This window comes from Salvia hispanica, chromosome 1 (assembly GCF_023119035.1).
Source record: "Salvia hispanica cultivar TCC Black 2014 chromosome 1, UniMelb_Shisp_WGS_1.0, whole genome shotgun sequence".
Taxonomy (NCBI): Eukaryota; Viridiplantae; Streptophyta; class Magnoliopsida; order Lamiales; family Lamiaceae; genus Salvia; species Salvia hispanica.
Genome location: NC_062965.1, coordinates 41,401,116 through 41,412,267, shown reverse-complemented (window position 1 = coordinate 41,412,267; position 11,152 = coordinate 41,401,116). Strand labels below are relative to the sequence as shown.

The 11,152-nt window shown below is 38.1% G+C and overlaps 1 protein-coding gene and 3 non-coding genes across 4 annotated transcripts; all 4 read left to right on the top strand.

Annotated features, from left to right (window-relative positions):
• The first annotated feature begins 764 nt into the window (after window positions 1-764).
• Window positions 765-849, top strand: LOC125202885. Its single transcript, XR_007173221.1, has one exon. It is a non-coding gene; the product is annotated as a small nucleolar RNA R16 (small nucleolar RNA).
• Window positions 850-880: 31 nt separating this feature from the next.
• On the top strand, window positions 881-960 carry LOC125202887. The gene has a single exon (XR_007173223.1). It is a non-coding gene; the product is annotated as a small nucleolar RNA R16 (small nucleolar RNA).
• A 367-nt stretch (window positions 961-1,327) lies between these two features.
• On the top strand, window positions 1,328-1,419 carry LOC125202882. The gene has a single exon (XR_007173218.1). It is a non-coding gene; the product is annotated as a small nucleolar RNA R41 (small nucleolar RNA).
• A 1,329-nt stretch (window positions 1,420-2,748) lies between these two features.
• Window positions 2,749-4,244, top strand: LOC125196902 (the record flags this gene model as incomplete). Its single annotated transcript, XM_048095568.1, has 5 exons — window positions 2,749-2,768; window positions 3,201-3,249; window positions 3,371-3,468; window positions 3,744-3,882; window positions 3,966-4,244. Coding segments are annotated over 5 exons (453 nt in total), but the record flags the coding sequence as incomplete, so codon positions are not given.
• Window positions 4,245-11,152: the final 6,908 nt, after the last annotated feature.

Below are 11,152 nucleotides of genomic sequence, written 5' to 3'. Positions count from 1 at the left end.
CCCATATTTCACTAACTCAAACCATTCATATTCATTTAAAACTAATATATACAAGTGAGACTCATCTTTCACTAATTTTCTTCCATCCACTTTTAATCACATTTTTTAAAACCCGTGCCAGAAAGAAATGAGACTACTATTTGCGGACATGGGAGTAGTAATTAATACGAAATCATAAATATTATTTTATTCCATTAGTTAATACTTACTTGATCCACAAAAAAAGTCAAAGTTATAAATAACACGAGTTTTAATGTACATTTGGTAAAGTAAGAGAGAAGAAAGAAAAAATGGTGAAAATAGTGTTAATAGATTGTATGATCCATATTTACAATGACGTGTATGCTTGTTATTTGCTTAAAACTTTCCAAATTTTGAATTAATCTAATTTTAGTGGACATATAAAATTAATTAATTAATTAATTTTTTTTTACATAGGATCAGTAATTAATACGAAATCATAAATATTGTGAAAATATTAATTTGCAGAGATGTGAGTGCGGCTACAATCGTTTGTGGTCGAAACCCTAGCTTTTGAATTTCTCTATTTAAGTGAACTCTGGAGCCGCCTCCATCATCACCAAACAAACGCAGCAACTCCTCTCTTTGTTCTTGCTCCTCAATTAGCTCCTTCATCTTTTTCTCGTTCTCTATTGTTGCTAATTGCATCTGGTTTTCCATCTCTTTGTTGTGTGAAAGGATCTTCGTTGTTTCTCTATCATTTTTTATCCCAACTTATGCTTTTTATCGCTGATTTTTTTTTCATTGGCAGATGAAGATTTATAAATCTTATCCTACACACTGAATCTCTGTGCTGATTGATTACTCCGCTTATTATCTGATGCCATTCCTTTTCATTTTCGTTTTTATTTGTTAAAAAAAAGGCAATTGATGTGAAATTAGATTATTCTACACTGAATTTGATGTGGACTACAACTTCGCTTATTACCTGATGCTTTCATCTTCCAAAATCTCCTTTCCTTTTGTTTTGATTATTATGCGTTTTATGATAGTTTCTGATCTGTTTGATGATGAGAGAAAGCGGACGGGCGGACAGAACCTGATGCCGTGTTGAATGTCCTCTAAATTCCACTTTTTGGAAATATCTCTGAAATTAAATTGATGTACCCGTTGCATTTTTTTGATTGAATGCATTATTAGTTTTTTAGAATTTGATAGTTGCTGCTGTGAGGAATAATCCAATTTATGTCTGGACAAATGAAACCAACCATGGTTGTGATTGTTTATCCGAGTTCTGAGCAGAACAAACTCTCTATTTATGATTTTAGCATTTGAAATCTACTTACTACTCCTTTGTTTTAATCGTGGAATGGCTGTGATGCTGAAAAACTACCTATTTTATGAGAGAAGTATTTTCCCTCTGATTAAACAATCCAATGGATCCTTCTGAGCTTTTTCCACTCTTCGTTTTCTTTTCTTTGTTAATCTCTATTTTGACGTTATTCAATTCAATTTGTTTGTTATTATTCCATCGAGATGAGGAATGCCGATCGGACTTTTGAATGACGAGCTTAAAAGCCAGACTACAATTATCTGATCGATGGATATTAAATGTATTTCCTTTTTTTTCAAAATTTGTAACCTGTAAATCTGTTTTGTTCCATTTTTGTTTCACTTTCGTTTCTTGAACTCTCGCTGATGTGAAGATAATAATATTAATAAAGTTTCAGCCTTGTCTGAAATTATTTTGTTGACATTAAATCTTTCTGAGGGAGCGGTTTATCACTATGACCATTTCTCATTGGTACTTCACATCGAACTTTAAGTTGAATTATCCTCACTTTTCTATAGATGTTTAGCTTGACCCGTTTCATTAACGGTGCTTTTTTTGTTTTGGTATTATTTTTGTTAACCGTTTCATTTGAACAAACAGTTTACAGTGCAAGATGAAACTTCTGTTGTCACAACTGTTCATAACTAATTCATCGATTGTGCGTTAGTTTGTGGGATGAGTTGACAGGTCAAGACCAATTCTAACTTAGGAACGTATGAAGGCCGTGGCTGATAAGGATATGTTTTATATTTCAAATCACAACAGTTTAGAACTGTAAATTAGAAACTTTGAGGTGTTGATGATTACTGTAAGGGTATGGAGTTGGCTATGATTTGTGCTAATCGGCAGACGTTCTTAGAGGTGACACTGGCAAGGTTTTTGGATGAGATATATTGCGTTGTATCAATAGTTTGTAAGAGATGTTGCATATGACTATTAATAGGAGTAGATGTGAAATTATATACCTTCTCTATTCCATATTGCTTTAGTTGTTTTTTTTAAGATTTTAAAAAATTGTGTTTAGAGAGTTAAATAAAATAAATAAAGCAGAGAAGAAAATAACAAAAAGAAAGAATATAGTCTATGTAATTAGATGTTTTATTTTTACTAATGGGACATCATAGCAAACACCATAGATGCATAGTAATTGGACAAAATTTCGTGTAGGTGATGTTTCATAGAAGTCATTTCCATCAACATTCATCACTTAGCTGAGGTGAAGTCTCACAAACGAATATATAGGTTTGGTTGAAAGCTAAAGAAAAAACAGAGACCAAATTTCCTGCCTTAGCGTTCCCATGCCTCAATTTGTTATATTCTTGCAAACTCTCTATCTAAATTTGGAAGAATAGAGTTAACGGGTGTTTTCGACATCTCCTTTGCTTGATTAGGGCGTTTTGTCTGGATCTTCAATGCGTGTCTTTTGTAATATGATCGAAACTCTCTCCACTTGACTCCGATCGAGACTTGCTAGGTACTCACTTGACTCCGATTGAGACTTATTTATAAAATGCTAATATTTAGAAACTTAAGCTTTGAGATATTATAAGTATAACTAATAGTAATACAAATTAAAAGAGACTTTTTTGACATTACAATATGACACTTTGATAAAATTTGGAAGTAAATTATAATTTTTTCTATAGTGACAAAGTTTGGAAGTAAATTACAATTTCTTCTATTATTAATTAAAATATAATTTAAATTAAAATTGTTTATGGTTTTAACTTTTAATTTTTTCATCTACTTATTAATAATGTTTGGAAGTAATACATAATTTGTTTTAACTTTTATAATGTTTGGAAGTAATACATAAATTGTTTTAACTTATTAAAATATAATTACAATTTTTTCTTCTATAAATCTTTATCCTCTTGACTCATCTATTTTTATCCTTTTCTCCCAGTGGCATAGTTTGGCGGTATCTATTCTCCAAACTTATTGCTGCATTTAAGGTACTTCATCTTTTAAAGAATGAAGAATTAGTTACATCCAAAATTGATTAGAGCAAGAATCTCTCTTAATATGAATGCTGAAACCAACCCTGCACGTCTATTTTGTATCGATATGGAACAGTTAACACGCAGTTTGGCAGCAAAGGCTTTTCAAACTTCTCTGCCACTTTGTAAGGAAACTTTCTTCTCTGCTGCTATGGAGGATCATCTGGTCCTTCGGTTAGTACTAGAAACTTTTTTCCCTGTACCTTCTTAATTAATACAATCACTGCATTTTGTGATCAATTTCAATTAATAAATATATGAGGCATTGCATTTTCCATCTGGTTTTATTAACATGTGAATATTAATTAATGGTTTATTATAAACTGATAAAAAGGTTCCACTGTCTCTGAGAATCCAAATGAAGAAAGCTTAAACAAACGATTCATCACTGAACTAGCTTAGGAGTGTCTTCTAGTATTTCTTTGATGAATAGTAGTAATTCTTTCCAGATATCAGAAGCTGATGACAGAAAGTTCAAGTAAGCCACTTTTTGATCTGCGGAAGCTCAACGCATCACTTCCTGTTCCTCCCGTGAAAGATCATTCCATGAAGATCCTTGCCTTGGGAGCAAATGATGATTTCATAGTGGTAAGACTCTTGGCCCCTTCTGTATCAGAAAAAAGTTATGTTTTCATTTCTCTTTGGGGTGAATGAATCACATGTTTGTGTAGGATGCAGAGGGACTTAGAGAAACAGGTAGGTTTTATGGAGTGTCACCTGTTTGTGTGGAAGGGGTTGCACATGACATGATGTTGGATTACTCATGGGAGAAAGGTGCGCATGTAATTCAATCTTGGCTCAATGCTTTGGACACATAAGCAGCCTGAATCAATTATGTTTCTAGAATACTTCTGATACGATCATGTCTCTTATGATCTTCCAATTGTTTTAGTTTACCTTTATTACTTGATACGATCATATCTCCAATTATTTAGTTATATTTTGATTCACCGTATTTTTCCTATATTTGTTTAGATATTTGTTTCTTGTTCGCTAAGTTAAGGTAGTATTCTAGTATTATAAATAAGAGAGCTTGTTATCATTTTAATTAATTAATTCCAATTAATGAATATATTATTTTCCCTAAACTTGTCTTGAGCAACAAGAATATTATCTTTCGTTTCCTAATTGTTATCCGTCGGAGAACGTCCGAAAATCAGCAATTCGTGGTCTATCTTTCGAGAACGTCGAAGGTTCGATCACCTTATGTAACAGCCCGCTCTCCTAGGGTACAATAAATGCGGCAACTGCTACCAAACGGACTCGAAGAAATGAACAAGGCTAGGGTTTCATTTAAAGAATTTTGACCAAGAGATTTAAAAGAACTATCAGAGTATTTAAAGCAACAACTTAGCCTAAAAGCTTGAATGAGAAAGAGAAAGGGGTATCATAAATAACGATCAAATTCTCAAGAGTACGACATAATATTTAAGATAAAATCACAAGAAAAAGTCTAAGGCCTCAAATCGAAGGAAAGATGTAAATATTCAAAACGACGAACTCTAAGGTGCATCAAAACTCAGTGGAAAACGACCAAGAGAAAGAATAGCCATGTATGAAGACACAACTACGCTTGAAGTTCATAACATCCATCTTAATCAATTATCATGCTCAACACCCGCCACCGCTCGTCGTCATTCAACCTGCACATAAGGAAAACACATGCAGGGCTGAGTATTTTGAAATACTCAGTGAGCTCGTTGCCAAAACATTTTATAAGTTATGCCACCCTTACCAAGTGAACTCGAGTTTTACAATTTATCAAATAAAATATCATCGAGTATCACAAAATATTTTCATAGATTGGCCAATCAAATATCTCCCATTTTCTCATCAAAATCCACAATCATATCCATGGTGCGACGAAAGTGTGGCCACACTTTTCGCCCACGAGACCGACCGACTAGCAAGGACGGCTCACGATCCCCTCGTGTACACAGCTTGGTAGGGTTTGCGGCCCATACTCAAACCCGAATTCGTATAACATATCCAAAACCTTGGCCCAATGGAGCGAACTCACAAATTAGGCTCCAGGCACAATATCACAATAAAACAAATATAGGCATGACATAACAGTTAAACCACCCTTATAACACCAATCAATATTTTTGCAAGAAGTAAAAGAGTTTAAGAATAAAGCCCACCTCGACTGCTTAGATTTCAAGTAAGTTTCTCTTTTCCTTTATTTGACTTTGCAACCGAGGTTTCACCTTTTAAGAAGCACATAGGCACATACAAATCAAAATCGCAACTCAAAGTCTAATTCATGCATGCCTCGACGTTTTTTCCCCTTTTCCTAACGACTTAACTTAATATGGTCAAACATAAACATGTTCTATATATATATATATAATTCGTTCGCATGATAAATCTAGATCTAGCATTAATATATATCGCGCATGAGTATTTCACCAACACACAACACACACACACAACACACACGCATAACACACACACCACATGCATACATATTTTCTATGTCCTTTTTATCCCACTCTCGCTTAATTAATATGCATGAGGGTTCAAGAGTACCGATTAATCGGTTAGAAAGAAGAGGGATCAAAGAAGAAGAAGATTAATATAGGAATACCTTTTTGAGAAAAACGATCGGTAGAAAATAAGTAAAGGCTTGGTTCTTCAAGAATCCTTGGATCAAACTTCAATTTCTTCTCAAATGGAGTAAAGTAGAAGAAAATTGAGAGGGAGAGTTGAGAGGGGAAGGACGAAAATTTAGGGGAGGGGGCGAAAAAATGAGGTAAGGGTTAGGGGTTTTGGCTCTTATTTATAGAGTCCAAGAAGATCTTTAGAATACATGGTAAGATTCTATTCTCCACAATTAAATAAATAAATATTATGGAGTAGGGAAGAAGAATTAACAAAAATAGAATAGGGTATCAAGACATGAAATTTTCGAAATATATGGCTCCCAATTAGCCAAGATTTCGTTTTGGTATATTTTACGGAGTAGAATAAAATATCACGGAGCAAAATAAATAAATATAAAAAGGAATCCTCCCACTTGGAGAATGAAGCTAGGCGTGTACTATGCTTTAATTAAGGCATGTGATTTTTTTATATTAACTAGAATAGGTTAAGGCAAGATCTCTTGAGGTATGGAAAGATTTGGTAGAATATTTAAATTCTAGGTATAGAAGGAAATCAAATAAGGGATCAATTAAAATAAAAATAATTCTTTCCTTCCCACAATAGGTGATTTTCGAAAATCACCAAGGAATAAGGGGGCTCGATTTTCTCAACAAAAATAAGGAACAATTGGGTCTTGGATTTAATTTGGATAAATATCCCAAGAATTAAATTAAATCCGGAAAAATAGAATTTCCTTCTCCAAATTCATAGGGGTCGAAAATTCCAACTATGAGGAATAGGGTTATAGTATTTATGGAAATTTTCTCTAATATCCTCACTCACCCTTAATCAAATAATTCATCTCATAAATTAATTAATCACATATGCCACATCATAATAGTCAACAAATTTGACTTTTCAAACTTCTCAATCAAATAAACTCATGTAATAAATTCACTTATCAAATAATTCACATCTTCCACGTCATCGATAATAAATTTTAGGGCTCTAAAATTAGGGTTCTAAATTCCGGGATGTTACATCCTACCACACTTAAAAAAAATTTCGTCCCGAAATTTGGTACCTTTATGGAAAGAGTTTCGGGTATAGATTTATCATCTCATCCTCACGCTCCCACGTGGCTTCCTCGGGCCCGTGGTTTCTCCATTGAATTTTCACGAAGGCAGTGGTTTTATTTCTCAAGGTTTGGACCTTTCGATCTAAGATTATCCGGGGTTGCTCCTCGTAGCTCAGATCCGGGCTTACAGCAATATCCTCGTAACGAATCACATGCTTCGGATCGAACACGTATTTTCGCAACTGCGACACATGAAAAACGTTGTGCACATTCCCAAGGCTGGGCGGCAGCGCTAAACGATAAGCTACGGGTCCTACTCCTTCTAGAATCTCGTACGACCCGATAAAACGTGGCTTCAGCTTGCCCTTGACTCCAAAACGCGCTATCCCTTTCGACGGGGATACTTTGAGGAAAAACTTTATCACCAGCGTGGAACTGTGTTAGGTTTGGTATACTCGAAAAGCATGTTTCGAGCAAGTTTCGCTCGAATAGAATCTTGCTTGTATACGTAAAACTCTATAATCCACTTTTAACCTGATTCAGTATTATTCGAGCAGTTTCGCACGAATAGAATCACTATTATTATTACATTGTGTTTGCTTGTGCATTTATAAGATGTTTTATAAACATTTAAATGCATAAGAAGTAAACAAAGTCTAAGTCTTTTGCTTAGTAGACCGGTTGTGGGCGTCGTCCACTTTAAGGTAACACGGTCAGATCTATGCAATGCTTTGCAAAAGAAAAAGAAGAATTTCACAACCTAGATAGGCTTAGACTACCTATCGTGATTATCTGTTTAACATGTGAATTGATTAATCGCATAATCGGTCAAATAGATCCGTGTCTGATTTATTTGTTTTGTACATGTCTTCCGCTGTGCAAGGGGCACCAAACCCCAACAACTGTAGGTCCGTCCGTCGAACGTCGGCGTACGACTTCTGTCTGTCCTGAGCTTCCTTCATTCGCGCGCGGATTTGTCGAACGATTTCGACCATTTCTTCGACTGCATCGAGTCCAAGCGCTCTTCGTTCGCCAACTTCATCCCAGTAGAGCGGAGATCTACACTTTCTCCCATAAAGTGCTTCGTATGGCGCCATGCCGATCGTTGCTTGAAAGCTGTTGTTGTAGGCGAACTCGATCAAAGGGAGTGCGGTCTCCCAACTTCCGCCTCGGTCGAGCACCACGGCTCCTAACATATCCTCGAGAGTTAGTATCGTCCTCTCGGATTGTCCATCGGACTGTGGATGAAAAGCGGTGCTAAAGTTTAAGCGTGTCCCAAGCTCGCGTTGTAAACTAACCCAAAATTTCGAGGTAAACTTCGGGTCACGATCAGACGTAATTGTCACTGGGACTCCATGTAATCGCACGATGTAGATCCGAGCTAGCTTATCCGATCCATGGGTTACGGGGATTGGTATGAAATGCGCACTCTTGGTAAGTCGATCGATGATCACCCAGATCGCGGTGTTCCCTTTAAGGGTTTTCGGCAACGCAGTCACAAAGTCCGTTGCGATGTGCTCCCACTTCCACTCGGGTATCTCAAGCGGTTGTAGCTTTCCGTACGGTCGTTGGTGTAAGGCTTTCACCTGTTGGCAGGCTAAGCAGCGCTCCACGAAAGCTGCGACATCTCTCTTCATGCCGTTCCACCAAAATGACTTCTTCAGATCCTGGTACATCTTCGTGCTCCCGGGGTGAGCAGTGTATGGGGTTTCGTGGGCTTCGCTCATGATCTCGTTCCTAAGTCCCTCGTCGTTCGGCACGCACAGTCTCCCTTCAAAGGTGAGAGCGTTGTCGGAAGCCTCGCTAAAACTTCCGGATTCACCGGTTCTTACTTCGACTCGAATCTCCTCTAATCTCACATCTAGTCGTTGTGCTGCAACGATCCTCGTCCTTAGATCAGGTTCTACTACTAACGCGGCGATTCGGTCTTCTACGGTTTCGGGTGTTCTAACTACTTCTATTCGCAACTTACTCAACTCTCGTACTAAGCCTTCCTCTTCTGTCAGAAAAACGGCGAGTTGCGAATGGTCTCTACGGCTTAAAGCATCTGCTACTACGTTTTCCTTGCCAGGGTGATAGTTGGTACCACAATCGTAGTCCTTCACTAGCTCGAGCCATCTCCGTTGTCGCATGTTCAGGTCCTTCTGCTCGAAAAAGTACTTCAACCTCTTATGGTCCGTAAAGATTCGCACCTAACTCCGCAGAGATGGTGCCTCCAAATCTTTAGGGCATGCACTACTGCGGCTAACTCTAAATCGTGGGTGGGGTAGTTCAACTCGTGCGGTTTTACTTGTTGTGACGCGTAGGCGATCACCTTGTTGTTCTGCATCAATACGCATCCTAATCCGACCTTCGAGGCGTCGGTGTAAGCTACGTAGTTCACTCCAAGCTCTGGCACGGCTAACACTGCGGCGGTGGTCGGCTTTTCCTTCCTTAGCGTCTCCAGTGCGATTCGTAGGTGCTCCGCGTGCTCCTTCTCGTCCTTCGAGTAGACTAAGATGTCATCTATGAGCACTAAGACGAACGTACCTAGGTACGGGTGCAAAAACTCTGTTCATCAGGTCCATAAATACGGCTGGGGCGTTGGTCAGTCCAAACGGCATCACGACGAACTCATAGTGACCATATCTCGTGCGAAAAGCGGTCTTTGGTATATCCTCCTTGCGAACCTTCAGCTGGTGGTATCCGGATTTTAAATCCATCCTTGAAAACACGACGGCTCCTCGGAGTTGATCAACAGGTCGTCTTTCCTTGGCAGTGGGTAGTTGTTCTTAAAGGTTGATTTGTTCAAAGGCGCCTAAGGACACAGGTGCGGCTCCTGGTTCGAGGTCGGTCGTGAACTCCAGTTGTCGATCTGGCGGCGGTCCTGGTAACGCTTCGGGGAAAATGTCGGGAAGAATCTCGTACGGCAGCGACATCTTCGATCCTTCTTTCTTCCTTCTCCTCTCCGTTGAGATAGACAAGGTAGGCGGGGCGTCCTTTCTTTATCATCGCGGTGGCTTGTAGCGCAGAGATTATAGCGGTTCGCCGGTTCATCGAGATTCTGTGGTATACGATGGGTTCCATATTCGGGGCGTGTAGGGATATTCGCCTCTCGTCACAGTGATTCGTCGCAAAGTTAGCGGTCAACCAGTCCATTCCTAAGATTACGTCGACATCTCTTATCGCCATAACTCGCAGATCGTGAGCAACTAACCTAGGTTCTCCTAGTACGATTCCTACATTCGAGCAAGTCCGGGAAAATTCTATAACACGACATTCGATTTCCTAGCAGCTCGATATGAGCAGTTCGTAAATGCGAAATATTTCTCTTCTCGTTCTATTGGTCATGCCTGCACCTCTTGTTGGTGTATCATTTCAGCGCGTGTCTGTCTGTAGAACTTATTTCCCACGTGTATCTTAAAAGATTTAAGCTTTCGCCTTCCCGTGCCGTGTCGCATCAAGAACTCAGAGTATGTATTAAGAACTCAACTTTTAATCAAACAGTCTTAACTTGGATATGTACCGATTTCAATACGAAGAAGCACCACAAAATATCTTTCATCGGAAAGGCTCCAAACTTTATCAAGGAAACAAGAATAACATCTCTAGCTTGACACTTTCAAATCTCATCATTGAAAATTGGTTTGAAACTGAGCGAGGACTAAGTTCCATTGAACATAACTCGTCCATTCTGAGAATTAGAAAGTTTAGAGGTTGAGAATTAGAAAGTTCCATTGAACATAACTCGTCCATTCTGAAAACCCATAGAGCTTGAGAATTTAATTCTGATGAGAGCTCGAAAGAACATGGGGTGGGTCATGAAAACAGGGTGAAACCTATTCTGATGTACTTGTAAAAATTATGATTCTCCCTATAAGTAGGGTTCAAGGAATGATCAGTAATATTGAAAGAAGGCAGTTGCGCAAGAAAAGACATGGGACAGTTGCACAGCAAGATGAAAGATACTTGAAAGAAAACAAAATGGGCAAGTACATTCATGAAATAAGGTAGTAAAGAGTGGAAACCACTCATTGCAAGATAAGGTAGTAGAAAAGTGCGAATTTCAATATCGCGCAACGAGGTAGAAAAGAGTAGAAACAACTCATTGCAAGATAAGATATTAAGAAGGTGCGAATTCCCCATAGAAATCTCAAAATGTGGTCTCGAAGGGGTCTCAGTACAACGAACGAAAAGGAGTAACGCAAATGCGAA